At 36.5% G+C, this 20030-nt stretch overlaps 1 protein-coding gene across 2 annotated transcripts in view; it reads left to right on the top strand.

Annotated features, from left to right (window-relative positions):
* GRAMD1C (GRAM domain containing 1C) overlaps positions 1-20030 on the top strand; it is a 98185-nt gene that overhangs the window by 46486 nt on the left and 31669 nt on the right. Inside the window, exons 2-4 of one of the 2 annotated variants that reach the window (XM_053564208.1) lie at positions 9993-10367; positions 12886-13004; positions 16727-16859. In XM_053564208.1, coding sequence (XP_053420183.1) covers positions 12961-13004; positions 16727-16859 — 177 coding nt within the window. In that variant the 5' untranslated portion in view covers positions 9993-10367; positions 12886-12960. The remainder of the gene's footprint in view (positions 1-9992; positions 10368-12885; positions 13005-16726; positions 16860-20030) is intronic. The other variant, XM_053564209.1, reaches the window with a different exon arrangement.

Raw genomic sequence — 20030 nt, forward strand, 5'->3', positions numbered from 1 at the left:
GACAAAATGGACCTTAAGACAAAAATTAATAGAGACAAAGAAGAATATTTTATAATAATAAAAGGTCCATTGATCTGGAATTCATAAGAATTATAAACATGTATGTATCAAGTCACAGACCCCTAAAATACATGAAGCAAAATTGGCAGAATTGAAGGGAGAAATAGACAATCAATAATAGTTGAAGATTTCAATACCCCACACTAAGTGATGGATGGAACAACTAGACAGAAGATCAACATGAAAACATAAGACTTTAACAATGCTACAAACTAAGTAGAACTAAAAGATGTCTACGAGACTTTCCATCCAACAATAGCAGAATATACATCCTTCTCAAGTGCACATGGAACATTTTCTGGACCAGACCTTCTGCCACGCCATAAAACAAGCCTCAATACATTCAAAAGTATTGAAATAGTACACAATATATTCTCTGACCACAGTGGAATTAAATTAGAAATCAAGAACATAATGAAATTTGGAAAATTACATAAAGGCAGAAATTAAACCGAATAGTACTAAATACCCAAGGGTGAAAGAAGAAATCACAGAGGGAAATCAGCAAATACTTGGAGCTAGATGAAAACAAAAACACAGCAGGCCAAAGCCTATGGGATGAAGCTTAAGCAATGTTTAAAGCAATATTTATAACTGTAAACACCTATTTAAAAAAGAAAAATAATCTCAATAACCTAACTTTCTGCCTTAAGAAACTAGAAAAAAGAGAGTAGAAGCAAGGATATGATAAAGATTAGAGCAGAAAGAAATGAAATAGAGAATAGAAAAATAGACAATTAACAAAAGTTATTTTAAAAAATAAAATGAATGTATCTTTAGCTAGATTGATGAAGAAAAAAAGAGAGAAGGCTAAAATGATAAAATTCAGGCATGAATGTATCATTACTCTTGACCTTACAAAAATAAAAAGGTTAAAAGGAAATGTTATGAACAATTGTATGCCAACAAATTAGTTTCCCTAAATGAAATGGACAAATGCCTAGAAAGTCGCATACAACCAAAACTGACTCAACTAGAAATGGAAAATCCTTATAGACCAATGACAAGGGAAGAGATTGAATTAGTAATAAAAAAAACTACCCACAAAGAAAAGGCCCGGATGGCTTCATTAGTGAATTCTACCAAGTGTTTATGGTAGAATTGATACTGATCCTTCACATATTCCAAAAAATAGAGAAGGGAGCACTTCACAACTTACTGTATGAGTGAAGTATTAACCTTCCCAAATCAGATTAAAAGACATCACAAGAAAATAGATCAATATCTCTTGTCAATGAACATAGACACAAAGGTCCTCAACAAATTATTAGCAAACCAAATTCAGCAGCATATACAAAAGGTTATATACCAATACCAAGTGGGATTTATACAAGTCAAGCTCAAAGAAGCATGGAGTAGAGTGGTGCTTGCCAGGGGTGGTAGGGAGATATTGGGAGATGTTGGTTAAAGAGTAAGTTCCAGTTATGCAAAATGAATGAGTTCTATAGATGTAATATATAGCATGTATAGTTAATAATACTGTATTGTATGCTTGAAATTTGTAAAAGGGTAGATCTTAAGTGTTCTCAGCATAAAAAAAGAATGAAAGAAAGAAAATTAGAACTATTAATCTGTGAGATGATGGATATGTTAATTATGGTTAATTGTGATCATTTCATAATGTATACATAAAACATCAAGTGGTATACATTCAATATATATAATTCCTATTTGTTAATGATACCTTAGTAAAGTTAAAAAAACATGCTTTTGAGGATGTGGAGAAACTAGAGCCCTCATGTATACATTGCTGGTGGAATTGTAAACTGGTGCAGCCACTTTTAGAAAGAGTTTGGCATTTCCTCAAAATATTTAACATGGAGTTACTATGTGACCCAGTAATTCCACTCCTCGGTATATATGCAAGAGAATTGAAAGCATATATTCATACAAAATCTTGTGCCTGAGTATTCATAGCAGCATTTTCATAGTAGCTGGAAACAACCCAAATGTCCATCAAGCGATGAATGGGTAAATAAAATGCAGATCCATAGAACGGCATATATTCAGCAATAAAAAGCAGTAAAGTACTGGTGTGCACCACAACATGGATGATCCTTGAAAATAATGTTCAATGTTAAAGAAGCCCTCCAAAAGAATACATATTGGTGAAATGCAGTCTGCCTTCTCATTTGAGAATAATAAACTACATACAGGACTGTGCAAAAAAAAAAAAATACATATTGATTGTATGATTCTATTTTTATGAGATGTCCAGAATAGGCAAATTCATAGAAATAGAACAGTTATGGCTGGGGGGAAAGAGTAATGAGGAGTGACTGCTGAGGCTTTCAGGTATCCTTCTGGATTGACTAACATGTCCTAAAATTTAGTGGTAATGGTTGTACAACTGTGGCTAAATGCTAAAAAGCATTGAATTGTACACTTTAAAAGGGGTAAAATTTATTGCATGTTAATTATAGCTCAATGAAGCTGTTTCTTAAAAAAAGAAAAAGTTTAGGAATTAGAATTAGTTTAGAATTTTCCAGTGGATTAGGCTCTTTCTTTTGCTGCGGTGGGTATACATGCAGGTGGAAATTTAATCTCCTCCCCCTTTCCATCCCCCCAGCTAAGTCCCTCCTTGAAGTGGACACATTTTGGCCTGCAGGGCTCTTTAGTTGAATGGCCTTTTGAACTAAGCTGCAGAGGACAGGTTCTCACAACAGTGCCCTACTCAGACGCTTTCACTTTGCCAGAGTGGGGGGGATGTGGGGAGAAGTGGACTAGAAGCTGGGAGATGGAGAGAGGACAGAAGTGGGTAGGGGTCAGGGGCCTTGCCAAACCCTGCTGCTCCAACCTCCAGTAAGAAAATAGATGCAACTAGCCGGAAAGCCCCAAATCCAAGTCTCTCCTTAGGTCTCTGGGCATTTGTGCTCCCTGCCTCCCTAGAGCCCCGAGTCTGTGAACCTGGCCGGGCTGTGCTCCCGCATAGCGTCCATCTGCAAGGGTGTGGAACGGGGGCACCCAGGCAGGCTGCCCACAAACCACAGCCACCTTTCTAGGTCCTGCTTCAGGAGGGAAGCCTCCCGTCACATTTAGAGCCGTTTCATAATCACTGTGGGCTGCTCTTAACTAGCACCGGCTGAAAAACCGCAGTGTTGCCATAGGGACCTGGCTAACCTCACCCAAATACCAAGTGGTGGGAGCGCTCAGGGAATCTCTGAGATGTGGTCCTTTATTGTAACACGGCAACAAAGACTTGGTCATACTCTGGGTGCGAGTGGCCTCCCCAAATCATATGTGCACTGATCACACATGAGTAAGCTGGGATACATACTAATACAGAAGAGCTGAGGGAGAAACCATGTGAGTGCTGCCCTGTAACGAAGGAGAAAAGAGCTCTGAAGCGGGAGGAAGAAAGGGAATTCCAGGATACTTTGGAGGCCACAGTAGCCCAGAAACGCTGCATCTACTGACTAGGCATAACACTTAACCCTCTTTGAAAAGATTGGCTTACGCCTGTAGCCCAGTTAGGGCAGCAGGCACATATACCAGGGCTGGGGGAGTTCGAACCTGGCACTGCCCAGTTAAACAACAATGGCAGCTGCAACAAAAAATAGCCAGGCATTGTGGCAGGCGCCTATTGTCCCAGCTACTTGGGAGGCTGAGGCAAGAGAATCACTTAAGCCCAAGAGTTGAAGTTCCATGTGAGCTGTGACCCCATGGGGGGACATAGTGAGACTCTGAACCCCCCTCCCCCGAAAAGAAAAGATCCTTATATCTGTGTTTTTGATGAATGCATGTAAAGTTGGATCATCTTCACAGTAATTTTTTCTTTTAAATCTTTGGATCATTTGGTTATCTTTAACATTAAACATGCAACTCAATTTCAAGTGCACACTATACTCTCATTTTCATTAACATTTTTTTGAAAAGTAAAGTAAATTTATTTCAGGTTAATGTGAGGGTACAAACAACCAGGTCAAAATATTTGATTCGGATATGTAGAGTCCCTTTTGTGGTTATGCCCTCCACACAAAATGTGTGCCAAACACCCTTAGTCTGTCCCATTTTAATTAACATTTAATGCCTGTTTCTGCTGTATAAATCAAAAATAAATGTTTAAGTATATATTATGTGTTAAATACTATACAGAACTTATAGTTGAAGTGAGATCTGAGTTTTAGATCTGTTGTCCTAACTGGAATTTTAAGGACTATAGAATTCACACATAAAAGGAACTAGAAAAAAAACAACAGAAACCGTGTTTCTTGTATTTTCCTTGTGATCTTCGAAGAACAATTTTTTTTTAACCTACTACCATCTATAACAACAATAATAGCAACTCTCATTCACAAGTTTTAAGTGCCAGCACAATGCTGGGTGCTTGGTGTTGTCATGGTATTGTCTATAAGTTTGTGAGTCTCATTTGCCTTCTAGTTTTTTAAAATCATTAAGCCACATTGGCTAGATTTCTTGATCTTTTGTGATCTTTTATTGAAAACCCATACAATACACAGCATAACTACAAAATTCCATTAGAATAAACTTGTAAGTAATTTCAATAATGCATTTAAATTATGTTCAAAATATTTTTAGATTCTTTAAGTTCAGAATATTATGTTTACGTGTACCTAGGGAATCAAGAGAGTAAAAGTAATTGTGTTACTTCTCACATCTTGGATGAGAAAGCCTTAAAAATAAAGCAAACTAATATAGAAAAAAGATTAGTTGGTCAAATACTACAAAATGATAGTAAAATCATGTTTGAGTACAGGTTTTATTTATTTCTCCAATAAAATAAATCTACCAAAAAGAGAAACTGGAACTGAAGCTGATGCCCTTTAAAGAACCACTTTTTTTCATTCATAAGATTCCTTTGATGCATTGCTTCAAAAAGGACAGTTTATTTCCAATATTTGACTTAGTGAAATGTAAGTCCTCAACGTTTAGATGTGTTTAAGCCGTCAATATGATCATTCATGAAGTAATTTATGGTACTCGAGCTTAGTTCACAACTTTTGAGTTTGGCACCCTGTTATGAGGGCATAGTGAGTATCTGAGATGTGTGGGGCCAGAGGACAGTGGCAGCACCATTCTTTAATATGAAAAATTGGTATTTTCTCAGTCTTTGGTAAAGAACCATGCACCCATGATTCGAGATAAGTTTTAGTCCCTTCCCAACCTCACTCTTACCTCTTCTGCTTAGTTTAAGCAAGCTATGACCCCTTCCCTGTTCTATACTATAGCCAAACACAATCCTGCCTTGTTTTTGTATGGTCTGCACACAGGGAATAGTTTTCCATTTTTAAATGACTAAAAAAAAAAAATCAAAAGAATAATATTACCTGACACTGGCAATTATATGAAATTCAGATTTCAGTGTCCATAAATAAAGTTTTATTGGAGCATAGCCATGCTCATTTGTTATGTATTTCAATGGCTGCCTTTCACACTGTAACAGCGGAGTTGAGTAGTTGCAGCAGAGACCATATGGTCCACAAAGCCTAAAATATTTACTATATGGCCCTTTGCAGAAACAGTTTGTTGAACCCTGAATGATACTACAGACAAACTTATCTTTAAAAAAAATATGCCTGCTTATGTTAGCTTCCTGCTTAATACCCATTACCCTTGGAATAAACATCTAAAATTTTATATAGGGACTGCATAATCTAGTCCACCATTCCAACCACATATCAGTACATCCTCCCCATTCTTGTCTTCTTAAATGTTATATGTTTATGTTCTGTGCTTATCTTTAAACATGTTCTTTCTGCCTAGAAACTGTGACCCTCTTATTTCTGTGCTATTTCTAACTGAAATTTGTTAATGAACCTGGAGTCAGGTTCATTCTTTCACTTTCCTACAGCATCTTGCCCTTCTCTTTTATAACATTCATTATAATTTATTTATTCTAATTCTCTTCTCCTTGCTTGATAGTAAACACCTTGAGGACAAGGACCACCTCTGTCTTGTTCATGTTGTATGTCCATTGACAAGCTCTGTGTTTGCCATATAGCTGGTTCCACATCTTGATTTACCCAGTAGTCTGTAACTGTCTGGGTTTAAGCCTTTGTCAAATGAATGTTAATTATTCCCCCTTTACTCTAAAAAGTGTGCCAGTTTGGACAATAAATTAGATATTGTATGAGGTCTGACAATTAAGTTTGCAAACTCATCCTAGAAAAAAGTGCTACATAACATATTGGGGAATATCCCTTCAGTTGCCTTCCAAGTATTCCCCTTGGGAAGGTATGCACCGATGCCAGCACACGGGGTCTACTTTTCGAAGCAATTTTGGAACTCTTTCTGGAATGATCATTAGAGCTGTTGTTTTATGAGGTGTGACAATTAAGTTTGTGAACTTGTCACCATGTAGTTACCTGGGCAGCACTGTACAAACAAGTTGGTGAGGTTTCATAACCTTGGTATATCAGCATTTCACAGCTGTGTTTGTGTCAAAGTGTGGCCGTGTCTTGCTGAGTGGCACTCGTTATTGTTCTGTGTTTTTGTGTGCTGTATGATGACAGCTCTGATGGCCATTCCAGAAAGAGTTCCAAAATTGTTTTTAAGCAAATGTTCAAAAATACCTTTTGAGTGACTCCATTTAGTAGAATTTCAAAGATTTAGAGTCCAGGTAACCATTACTCTTAATTAAAAAGATACTTTAAATTCTCTTAGCTGAAAGAAAAGGCAAAGGATGGAGAGAAAACACAGAAATTTAATTTCAGAGACAGTATTCAGGGCATACCCTAAGTTCCATGTATATTTAACTCAATTTCTTTAACCTTCAGTACATACAGTGAAAACAAGTGATTATCTTGAAACACTAAAGTATTCTCAGTTGCCAAAAGAAGTGTCATTTTCATGTACTTAAATTACTCAGAAAATTTGTAGTAACAAGGGTTAAAATTTAAAAGATTTTTTTTGTTAAAACTTGATGTATCTTTTCACATTCCTATTGATATTATTATATGATTGTATTTATAATTGTTGGTATATTAATAATATAGGTAGGATATATACAGACTCATAATTTACTTGTTCTATTTTTCTCTCAGAGAGCTAATAGTAGTCTCTGTTGCCAGTAATTAGGGGATCTGGGGAAGCTAACTCTCCTCAGAAACATTCTGAGATGAGTATATTCTGAAAATGAATATTTAATTCCAGGGCCTAATAGAGCAGAAATCTGCACACATTTAAAATTTTAAGGTTTAAAGAGACAGAATGGCTTTCAGACTTATTCTCAAATGGCATAAGAAAGTAGCATGTGTTAGATTCAGGTGTGAGGTGATGAGGGGAGCTTTTTAAAATGTATACAGACCTACCCTTTCAAATTCTGATCCATGTCACTCTAGCTTCTATTTGGGGAATCACTAACCAGAAGGGTGATGGAAGGGTGTCCTATTTTTCAAGTGTGTGTGGTAAAAAGGGTTTAAAACATTTAATTGAATATATAGTACATCAAAAGAAAGAATATGTGAATCTGAAGAAGGCTTGGTCAGACTTAGGCCAAGAACTTAGGACTTAGGACAGTGAGGTAGCATCACAGAGGTAGACTCTGATCTGTAGAGAAGTATACAGAGATGGGACAGAGAGGAATGATCCTGCTCCACCAAGGCACAGTAAACTGTCCCTTAAGCTTCTACCTTTGCTCTGATTTTATGCTTATCGTGCAACCTTCTGATTACTAATCTGACTAGCATTCAGGTGTTGTGAGTAGTGGAGTAAAAGATTTCTCATCACTAGAAAGGAATATTACCCACTCTGCATTAGTGTATTTCCAACTGAATGAGTATGTGCAGTTTATGGGTATGGCTTTTTTATGTCAATCTCTCTGAGCCCAAGTCTAGGACAGTGCACTGACAGTGCTGAGGCCACTCTCTAAATAGTGATCAGTTTACAAATCTGATGTCACCCTCTGAAACCTTTTAAAAGAATATCATCCAGCCTTCTCCTGGAGACTGCTCAACCTTATCAAATCTCTTTTTTCTCTCTTATGCCACTCTCCAAAAATCATTACTTTTTCAGTTACTTAGAATTCTAGAAATAGCTTGAACCTTTTAATAGTCTCCTAACCATCTCTTTAAACACCCTAATCTGTTCTGCAGATTGTTACTGCAGCTTTTAAAACCACAATTGTGAATTTGTTATTTTTCTATGTGAAGCCACTGGGCGTGGCTTTTTGTATTTTGACAGTCCTTTAGCATGGCACACAAGACTCTTCATGACCTGGCTGCTTCCTCTAACCTGCCTCCTGCCTCCTGCCTCCAACCCACACGCTCAAGTCATGGTGAACTGGCCTGCCAGGCTGCTTCACTCTTCAGGTGTGTGCATTTGCCATGTGTGTGCTCATCACGTGCTCATCTTACATGACCTTGTAGCAGCATTTGAAACATTGTACACTTCCTGCATTCTGAGACAGTGTCTTCCCTTGACTTCCAGGGTATCATTCTTTCTGGATTGTCCTACTTCTCTGATATTTCCCTTAATATATTTTACTAGCCACTGCTCCACTTACCCTTTGCATATAGGGCTTTCTTGAGGCCTCAGTTCTAGGTTCTGTTTTCCCTTAAGCCTACTGAATTGACCTCTGATCAAAATGACCATAGCAGTAAATTTTCTTTTTTTTTTTTTTGCAGTTTTTTGGCCAGGGCCAGGTTTGAACCCACCACCTCCAGTCTATGGGGCTGGCACCTGTTCCTTTGAGCCACAGGTGCCGCCCCTGTAGCAGTCATTTTGTATAAGAATTTTTACATTTTGCCAAAAAAAGTAAATATTAATTATAATACAGTTAATGTTTATTTTTCTTATAGCTATTTGTTCACTGTAGTAGATAGGTATATGTATGTATAGTTTCAGTCAGTGAAAACTACCATAATATGCTAAATGCACTAGTTTGTAGACAGTGGGAGCTAGCCCCCTCAGTGTGCTTTCTTCATTTGAATGAGTGGTGGTATTCCCCAGTGTTACCCTGCTCTCCCATCTGCCACTCAATAAAATTATTAGATTTCAGCAAACCCCCCAAAGGATTGATTCTTACAGTTCATCAAAGAGCATTTGACCTGTCTACATACTTTACTAAAGTAAATGGAACAGTTAACTAGGAAATAGGGCCAGTTTTGATTCTTTGTTTAAAAGAAAATTTTTTTCTGAGAAATAAATTGGAATTGGTAGATGAGACTCTCTGTAGTGTTTATTATAGTTCAAGTCCCTGCCAGGAAATTCTTCTTCTTTTTTTTGACAGAGTCTCACTTTGTTGCCCTAGGTAGAGTGTTCTGGCGTCACGGCTCACAGCAAGCTCCAGTTCTTGGGTTTAGGTGATTCTCTTGCCTCAGCCTCCTAAGTAGCTGGGACTACAGGTGCCCGCCACAATGCCTGGCTATTTTTGTTGCAGTTGTCACTGCTGTGTTAGCTGGCTGGGGCCGGATTCAAACCCGCCACCCTCAGTATATGGGGCCAGCACCCTACCCACTGAGCCACAGGCGCTGTCCCCAGGAAATTATTCTGATCAAACTAAAGTCAGAAATATTTTCAAAAGCAAGAATTTTGGAGTAATCATGATGTTACCAGCTTAAGCTTTTCAGTGATGAAAGATTTGCCTGGTGTTTGTTGGAATTGCTTTGCCTGAACATCTGGCTCTTCCTGCTGTTTCCTGCTGTTCCATCTATAGTATGCAAAGAGAATCCTTGGTGGTCAGTGCAGGAGTCTGAGGGGGATGCTGCATGAGTATTAGGGAAGTGGCATGTGAAGAAGTAGAAATGATGTTACCAGAACCTAATAGAAAGTACTGGCACAGAGAAGATAATTTAACCCTTAATCCAGTTCATTTTAAAAAGGAGATTAAAATAATATTGCAATAGGTATTTTACATTAACAGAGCATAAGTAAAGCATTTTCATTTTGTTGTTTGTAATCTGTGTGTAGAACAGTAAAAATTGAGAACTGTCCCTTTAATAAAACGCTGTTTACCTGTCCTCCTCTTGTAGGAGTGGCTTAGGAACCTGTAGAGTGAGGTACAACTTCCCATTCTGCATTCTGACCTGCAACCTTGGGAAGAGTGCTGCTACTATAGACCAGGAAGTGACAAATAATGTGCTTTAAACTACATTAGAACTTGTGTTTTGTAAGGCGCAGATTTTTCATAACAAAATTGAGAGACTGAAGCAGTGATTTTACATGTTGTCATTACACATTTGGAGCTCTGCTTCAAATAAAGACTTTGAAGCATACTTGGAATACAAAGCTTTCTGGGACAGAAATTGATCTTCTGACTTTTGAGCCTTATCTGATTACCGCTTGGTTCATCTTTATTTTGTTAAACTACTCTGTAGGCTGAAACGGGGAGTCGTTTTTCTTCTCAGGTAGGTGGTCAGTTTTTGTATTGAAAAGTAGGTTGTTTTCTAAATTTACTCATATTGGTTGTGGTGCTGATTATTGAAAGAATTATGAACATCAGGCTGGGCATATGTTTTAATGTTTGAATATGCAGTGTGGCTGTAATTTTTATGATGACTGAACAACTTCGCAGGAAAAGTCATTTTTAACAAATTGGTGAATCTACAAAATGGTGAGTTAAATTTAAATAAGTTTTACTTGGTTTTCCATTAGTTAACCTGTGTATATATATTTAATTAGTAGATTTAAAAGGATATTGAAATGGCCCTGCTATTAACTTTCTGATAGCATTTGATAAAATAGTTAAAACATTTATTTATGTAGTTAAATAAAATTGCATTTTTGTTAGTATTTTGCTTATAGTACAAGTTTTATATCTTTTCATTTTAGGAAGCTGTCTGAGTATTTATCATCGGTCTGTTTGCTTTCGCTTGTCTTTGGAATAGTTTAATATCTGTTTTTCTGAAAAGTTTTTATAAAATATTAATCTTACACAATTGAAATATTGCTGCCTTCTCTTTATAAAATTAACCATCCTTTTATGACACTAAAATAGTTTAAAAATAATGTTTTTGGAAGATTGGGTTTTTAGTAGTATGAGCTGTTAACTGTGAAGAGAAGTTTACAGATGACTCTTTGTGAGTGGAAGTCAGAAAAGAAACGTGTGTTTCTTCAGCAACAAGGGCTGTGGGTCCTTAACTCTCTTTACAGTAATGGTCTGTTTCATTTTTCTTCTCTGGACATTATGCTTTAAAAGATTTTATTTACCAAATAAGTGGTATATATTAAATAATCAATATTAGAACATCACTATTTTTTTGACATACATAATTTCCAATGAGAGTGTCTTATAAGCCTGAGATAGCCACTGTAGGTTAATATAATTGCTTGCTGTTGTACTTAGCTTGAATAGCTTTATTGTAGGTAACTATCTGGATATTTTTGACTTTTTACAATTTATTAATAATATCTGAATTTTCATCCCCTGCTCTTGTGGACCTAGTAATCTGAACATGCAATTGTGCACTAGCACTGTGAAGTGCATATATTTAGTTCTTAATTTCTTTAAGGTCCCATAAAATGTCATGAAGGTCATCTAGTATGACCTCTAGTATGACAAACAAAGATACCATAGCTACTAGACAGAAGAAAGAAAGGAAAAGATAAGGGGAAGGTGTATTTGTTGTGGGGAATATCAGGAAGGAATTCAAGGCATCTGTATGTTTTGGCCCCATCAAATGTATATTTATCTGTACTCTTTGCTAACTGAAAATTTTTACTCCAATTAGTCTGACAAACTATTAACTGATTTCAAAACAAATATTACTTATGTTCATGTATTTTTTCTCTATTTTCAGTTGGTTTCTCTCTCTTCTACTTGTCTTATTTCTCCAGTTCCTCATTCATATCCTTCCTCCAGCTCAGTTGAGAACCCTGCTCCAGTGTGAAACCTTATCTGATCACCTTTAATCCACAGTAGCATTTCCTTCCAAGTTTAGACTTTCATATCATGAGGATTCTATCACTGCATTATTGCATAATCATATTATATGTTGTCTTATAACTTAAAAGCATCCCATATCTCTTCAACTATAAGTTGTTTGAAGGCTAGGAGTTCAACTTCTACATCATTTTTATGCCCCTTAGCATGTAGTGCAGTAATATACATTTGTTGGGTACTAAATAATCTGTTGAATAAATGAGAGAAATAAAGACTCTTGCTTACAGTTGCTTCAAGTATTAATGCTGCCTCTTTCTACTTTGCTTAATCGTGTAATTAACTGTAATGTTATTAGAACTCAGCTCAGACCACTGGTTATTTTAATATTATCGTTTTTGTTTTGCTGTATAATACTTGAGTTTATTGTATTTGATGATTTAACATGGATATGCTACTGCAAAGAAAGAACAATCTGGACTTTATTAAAAATAAATTGAAGAAAATATTCCGAAGTCCACCCCCCCCACCCCGTGTTTTATATTTTAGGAGAATACGATCTAAAGTTTTTTTGGTATATGAGGTTTTAAAGACAGTTAAAATATTCAGATACATTATGGATTGAGAGGATGGGTTCTGAGCTGACATTTAGGACTGAACGGTGATATGATGGTTATCATGATAAACTGATTGAATTAACAGAATTTAAACTGCAGATCAGTAATTGCCAGAAACTATGAACAAATTATTTTATACAAAGAAAATTGTAGACACTTTTACCTGTCCTTTACAGTAGTGATTATAATGCTCATTTAAAAATTATTTTATCTATTCCTTGTACGTAGCATCAGCTTTGGTGATATGCTTTATTAGCCCAGTTTTATAGGCACAAGAAGCAAAGGGTATAGTAAGGTCAGATAACTACCCAAGCCACACATCTAAAATCATCCAACTGGCAATTTTGACTTCAAAATTCATGTTTTGAATCACTGTTACATTATTTTTCATATTTTCCAATACTCAGTGTAATTTTCCTGTCATTTTAGAGCCTGACTAGACAGGAATTCTGGCAATTACTCCAGCAGAACTATGGCACTGAGCTAGGCTTAAATGCTGAAGAGATGGAAAACTTGTCACTGTCGAAGGAGGATAATGTGCAGCCAAGGTACAACAAAATGTTTTAAAATGTAAACATTAATTAATAATTAATCAAAACAATTATTTTAGACCCAATTAATTCTGAATTTTTATTAATTCTGGGTGCAGTTTTCCTCTTCATTCTCTGTGGTGGAATGGGGTAAAAGGTGGAGAGAAAGTTTGCTAAGTAGGAAAGCAAACACTGTATACACAAGCAGATGTTAACTATGTAACTGTGGCTCCTAAGGTTTGCTTAAAGCCTAGTAAGCCTTTTTTTAAGGATCTAGAGAAGTACCTAGTGAAATCTCTGCATTTATAGGTAATAATAAAGTAAATTAGATGGTAGGTATTTTGAAGGATACCGTAATAAATTTTCCTCAAGGTTTATTTAGTGTAGTGCTTGGCATGTATTTTGGTACTCAAGTAAATATTGAATACATTAATGAAAGGAGTGTATAGTACTGTGCAAATACATGTAATTATTATACAAGGTAGAAAATGGTAAGAGGCATGAAGGAGTAATAGATAATGTGATAAAGTAAAAATAGGGATTATTTTTGACTGATAAGATTCAATTAGGAGAGTGGACATTTTTATTAACCTGTACAAGTTAAAGTGCATTTAAGCTATAGGATTAAAAGCAATTAAAGATGATACATTAAAATTCTATAGCAAGGGGACGGCGCCTGTGGCTCAAAGGAGTAGGGCACCAGCCCCACATACCAGAGGTGGCGGGTTCAAACCTGGTCCTAGCCAAAAACCGCAAAAAAAAAAAAAATTCTATAGCAAAATTATGTTAAGTGAAAGAAGCCAGTTAGAAAGACCATGTATTATGCGATTTCATGTGCATGAACTGGAGTCTAGAATTAGTAAATTCATAGAAAGTATATTAGTAATTGGCAGGAGCTGACAAGAAAGGGGAACAGGGAGTGACTGCTGATGGGTATAGGGTTCCTTTCCTAGGTGAAGAAAATGTTCTAAATTTGGGTAGTGGTGATAGTTGTGCAACTCTGTAAACCACTGAATTGTATGCTTTAAATGAAGTGAATTTTATATGTGAGTTATACCTTAATAAAGTTGTTACTAAAAAATTCTATAACAAATCTTAAAATGGAAATATTTTGAAAGTCTCAAAATATTTTACTCATCTAGTTATGCTGAACCTATTATTTCAGTTTAGCATCAATATTTTATAGTCTTTGTACATGTGTGTGGTTGCAAATGTATATTTTATTAGTTTTCTGGAAAGTTAACAATTTCTATTGTATCATTTCCCTTGTAAAATTTACTAGACTCTCTCAGATACTGTCATTGAATAGAAAAGTGATTACTCTAATGCAGAGGGCCTTGGGTTGTGGTAAACAAGATCTAGATCCTAGTCTGGGCCACCAAGGAGCCAAGTAACCTCAGTCACATCTTTTAACTTTCTTGGTCCTTTGTTTGCTCATCTGAAATGAAACACTTGGATTCAGTAGTTCTCAGCCTTCTTAATGCTGCAATGTATTTCCATTGTTAAAAAGGGGTCGCGACCCACAGGTTGAGAACCACTGGATTAGATGATCTCCAAGGTCCCTGCCAACTTGAGAAGTTTCTAGTTTTCAAAGAAGGAAAGAAATATTTTTAACCAGTTGCCTCACATACACGTAGGACTAGCTTTTTAGGGTCACCAACCAAGATGCTACTGTTTTTCTTCTGGTGATTGAGAGCTTTCTTTTCTTTTCTTTTTTCTTTTTTTTTTTTTTGAGACAGAGTCTCACTTTGTCACCCTTGGTAGAGTGCCATGGTGTCACGGCTCACAGCTCACAGCTCACAGCAACCTCAAACTGGCGATTCTCTTACCTTAGCCTCTCTAGTAGCTGGGACTATAGGCGCAACAATGCCCGCTATTTTTTTGTTATGTTTTGTTTTGTTTAGCAGGCCCAGGCTGGGTTCAAACACACCAGCCCCAGAGCATGTGGCTGGCGCCGTAACCACTGAGCTACAGACGCCCCAAGATTGGGAGCCTTCTAAGAAAGTATGTGGCAGGATCCTCATTCACTCTTCTACTGCTTTTCTCATGTCTCCAATCTCTGAAAGACGTATTATCTGTTTCAAGCCTTTATTTCCTCAGCTTTTCCACCTTCTTTCTCTTCATTCTTAATCTCTCTTTCCCTCTTCCTACTCCTTCCTCTCCAATTCTCCACACCTCACTTCTATCCTTAAATCTTAAAGTATAGACACTCAAGTAGTAAACTAATCCCAAGGAGCCATTTTTCTTATTTGGTTCCCTCAGAGCCCTGTCATTGTGCCTGGTCAGCAGTAACTGGGTAGCAAACCTTCCTATTATTTGGGCAGAGTTAAATAGGGTCAAAATACTCTGCTTTTTCTTTTCTTTCTTTTTTTTTTTTTTTTTTGTAGAGACGGAGTCTCACTTTATGGCCCTTGGTAGAGTGCTGTGGCCTCTCAAGTCACAGCAACCTCCAACTCCTGGGCTTAGGCAATTCTCTTGCTTCAGCCTCCCGAGTAGCTGGGACTACAGGCGCCTGCCACAGCGCCCAGCTATTTTTTGGTTGTGGTTTGGCTGGGGCTAGGTTTAAACCCGCCACCCTCGGTATATGGGGCCAGCGCTCTACCCACTGAGCCACAGGCGCCGCCAATTCCTGGCTTTTTCTATTCCTTTCTCAATATAATATAGCTTTAGATGTCAGGTTTCTACTTTATTTTAGGAGAAGGGTTTTAAGTCTATGCATAGCAAAAAAAAAAAGTCTATGCGTATCAATGACTACATAGGAATAATAATGGCTCTATAATGTTGAGCCCTGGAAAGCAGATCACTTGTGCTCCTTTTGTATTTTATAAGCTTGTCTTTCTTTTTACTCCTGGAGGAAGGGAAAGCAGATCCCAGCACATTTATTGTAGTCTTGACCCTATCATCATGTGAGCTATTCCTTAAACCTGTTCTTAGGGCTGAGCAGAACGACGGGGTAGGACTGGTTGATGGGCGCTGTGCACAGACCATCTTGAGCTTCCATTTTGGATAGGAGTTTGGAAAACTGGGTCACAAGGAAGATCTAAAAGGGCTTTGGTGTAGACTGGTGTCCAGCTCACACATTTATTCTATTTCTTTAGAATCTCTGTGGTTGTCCACCACTGAAATTTAAACAAGCAGTATTCATTTGATTAGTCACTGTTGTGGCCAATGTACTTGGCTGATTTTTTAAATAGTTTTTGAAATTTATGGAGTCTCATATGAGCTTACCTTTTTTTCTTGAGACAGAGTCTCACTTTGTCACCCTGCACAGTGTACCGTGGCATTTTCATAGCTCACAGTTTATAAGGATATAAACTCTTGGGCTCAAGCCATCCTCTTGCCTCAGCTTCCCAGGTAGCTAGGACTACAGACACCTGCCACAACACCCAGCTACTTTTTCTGTTTTTAGTAGAGATAGGGTTTCTCTTTTGCTCAGGCTGGTCTTGAACTCCTGAGCTCAAGCAACACTCAGCTCGACCTCCCAGAGTATTAGAATTATAGTACTAGGATTATAGCATGAGCTACCACGGTGCCTGGCTTGCTTATCTTAATTATTTTCAAAAATGAAGTCAATTTACATGAGATTTAAGAAGATAGCTTTATTTTAAGTAGAGGCTTGTTATGTTGCAATAATCCATTTGTGTCAAAATGCTTTATAATAGAAAAGGACCTCAAAGAGGAAACCAAATCACTTATTTGTATGGAAGTGACCTTAATTTTCTATAATGTGTTTCTTACAGAAGTCCAGGACAAAACAGCTTGGATAACTCGGGGGAGAGAGATGAAAAATTATCCAGGTCCATCAGTTTTACTCGTGAATCACTAAATCGGGTTTCAGAAACAGAGTCACTTGATGGGAATTCAGCGAAAGGAGTTAGTATATAATATCTCTTTAAAAATATATCTTATACTGCTATGTATTCATTATAATATATGATCAAATAAAAATACAATATATAAAACGTTTAAAAACCCAAGATGTCAGGTTGCTACTTTAGGAGAAGAGTTTTAAGTTTATAGGTACCAGAGATAATGCTGGAAAAATGTGTGATTTTATTCAGAGCTGGATAAAGTGTAGCAAAGCTACCAGGCAGTTCCCTGAGCAGCAGTCTATAGGGAGAGTAAATACAATTAAAAAAATAACAAGATGGGGAAATTTGTAGTTAGCAGAATTTTTCCCATGGCGAGTAGCGTGGTGGAAAGAGTCTATTTTGAAGAGTCTATTTTGATGAGCCCCTGAGCTTGAGTAACAATAAAGGCTGCTTAAGCTGCCTACTAAAGCGGGTACTTCAATTAAACACTGAGCTTTAGAGTCATTGGTTTCTTCCTTTATTTTTTCAAGTACTCGAAATGGAGCTGAGAAATTCCTATTGCCGCTGACATCATAGCTATTGTAATGTGGCAGCGTGATGACGTATTACTCAAATGTTTGTGGCGATGCTGGTGTAAACAAACCTACTGCACTGTCTTTCATATAAAAGTAGATATAGCACATACCATTAGGTGCAGGACATAATACATAATAATGATAATAAATGACTATGTTACTAGCTTGTGTATTTACTGTAATATGCTTTTTATTGTTATTTGAGAGTATACTCCTACTTATATTAAAAAAAACAACAACCTAACTTAACTGTAAAATAGCGTAAGACGGGTCCTTCAGGAGGTATTTCAGAAGTGCTGCTAACATAAGAGATGACAATTCTGTGTGTGTTATTGCCCCTAAAGACCTTCTAGTGGAACAAAATGTGGAGGTGGCAGACAGTGAAATTAATGGTCTTGACCCTCTGTAGGCCTAGACGAATGTGGGTGTTTGTTTCTTAGTTTTTAACAAAAACCTTTAAAAGTAAAAAAATAAAGTATTTTAAAATAGAAAAGGGTTTATAGAATAAGGACATAAAGAAAGAAAATACTTTTGTATAGTTGTACAGTATATTTATGTTTTAAGCTAAGTGTTATAATAACAGTCGAAAGTTTTTAAAAAATTAAAAAGTTTATCAATTTAACAAGTTATAGTAAGCTAAGTTTAGTTTATTATTGATGAAAGAATTTTTTTATGAATTAAGTACAGTGTTTATAAAGTCTATAGTAGTGCATGGTAATGTCCTAAGCCTTCACATTCATTCACTGACTCATCCAGAACAACTTCCATTCTTGCAGACACCATTCCATGCTGAATGCCCTATACTGGTGTACTAGTTTTTATCTTTTATACCATATTTTTACTGTACCTTTTCAATGTTTAATTATGTTTCAGTATACAAATACTTAACATTGTGCTACAGTTGCCTACAGTATTCACTACAGTAACATGCTGTCCATGTTTGTTGCCTAGGGGCAATAGCTACATTAGACATACAGCCTAGGTTTGTAGTAAGCTATGCCATCTAGGTTTGTTTAGGCACACTCTATGATGTTGGCACAATGACAAAATTGCTTCATAATGCATTTCTTAGAATATATCCCTATTGTTAAACGATGCATGATTCTACTTGGAACATTCTTAACACACATTAAGTATCTAATAACCATAAACTGTTGTAATTGAAGGTGAGTCTGCATGTGGCCAGCAATGGTCCATTTCTACCCTCCCCCAGGGAACTTCCTAGGGCTCTTCTGAGTAAATGTTGGGAAAACATCAAAAGATAATGTATTTATGTGAAAAGCTGCCAAGTTACCAGCTTTTTTCAGAAAACAGTGATGCATCTATATTCTTTGCATTCTTGCAAAATGTATTTATCTACAGACCTTTAATAACTTTCTACTTGTGCAATGGAAGCGAGTAACTTAAAGTTTTAAGATGGATCATACATTCATTAATGTCTAAGATTGGTGTTACATAACGTTTTCGGGTTATGGAATACAAATAATACACACGTTTTAGTCTTTTTTTTTTCCCTTTTGCATTCAAGGGTAGTGTGAGATTCTTAGTTGTTGACAGATACAAGGTCACTTTGCATTGATTTTACTTCCAGCAAAGTTGGAAATAACAAAAATACAGAAATAATTTTTTTCCAAAATGAAAATGTTTGTTATAAAATTAATATTATTTGTAAGATTTCAAATAGAAATATAGAACCAAGAAAATAAAAATCATCACTGAAATGTGACTGCTATTTTCCTTATAAGTATCTATGTGTTTTATAATAGAAAATATAACTTAGTTTTCAATAAGAGGAGAAACAATTATGGAGCTGCAGGGAAACTTTACTTAGTATTTGTTAAAGGGGCCCTGAGTTAGCTAAATAAACATGTTGCTTTATAGTTAGAGCTTCCAAATAAATTGTCTTGCTTTTAGCAGTGATCTCTGCTTGAAGAATCGATCTTCTGACTAGGTTAACATAATCCTCTCATAAATCGTGTCGTGGGTCTCAGTTGTTATTCTGCTTTCTGAGTGGCCACTGGAAACCTGTATCCTCCCTGGAGTTGCTTTTGCTGTTTGGTGCAGCTCAAGGATCTCATGGGACAGGAAGTATAAGGATTGTCTATTTGCTTTTTGCTCTCTCTCATCTGTATACACATAGACAATGCAAGAAAATATTTTGCCATATGGTTTAATATAGATTTTTATACTGTTCTGCTAAGCCTGATTATAACACAGTACTAATCTACTGGACTGGTAACATGATGATAGCATTCACACTTAATGCCTACCATTAAATTTATTGGTAGAAATAACCATCCCAGAAATTGCAAATAGCATCTTATGTTGAATATATTTTAATGCCTAAACTCTTAGATCCTTTCCAGCAAAGCCAATTGTATTTTTATGAGTTTGCTATGAGATTAATTTCCCTGTGAATCTTCTCTTCCACACTGTACTCTTATGTGACTTTTTGTCTCTCCATTTTCTTTCCCTTTCTCCTTCAGGTCTTGAGATATGGGTGAGTTCTCTCCTTTGAGGTGATGGGGCAGACACTGGCAGGGGAAACTAACCGGATTTGGCTCCTCTCTCTTACCCACTCCAGAAAACTGATAGTTCCATTATTTTTTTCTCTGTTTCTTTTCTTTTCTGTGATTCACATGATGTTAACTATCTGT

The sequence above is a fragment of the Nycticebus coucang genome, chromosome 16 (genome assembly GCF_027406575.1).
Source record: "Nycticebus coucang isolate mNycCou1 chromosome 16, mNycCou1.pri, whole genome shotgun sequence".
Lineage (NCBI taxonomy): Eukaryota > Metazoa > Chordata > Mammalia > Primates > Lorisidae > Nycticebus > Nycticebus coucang.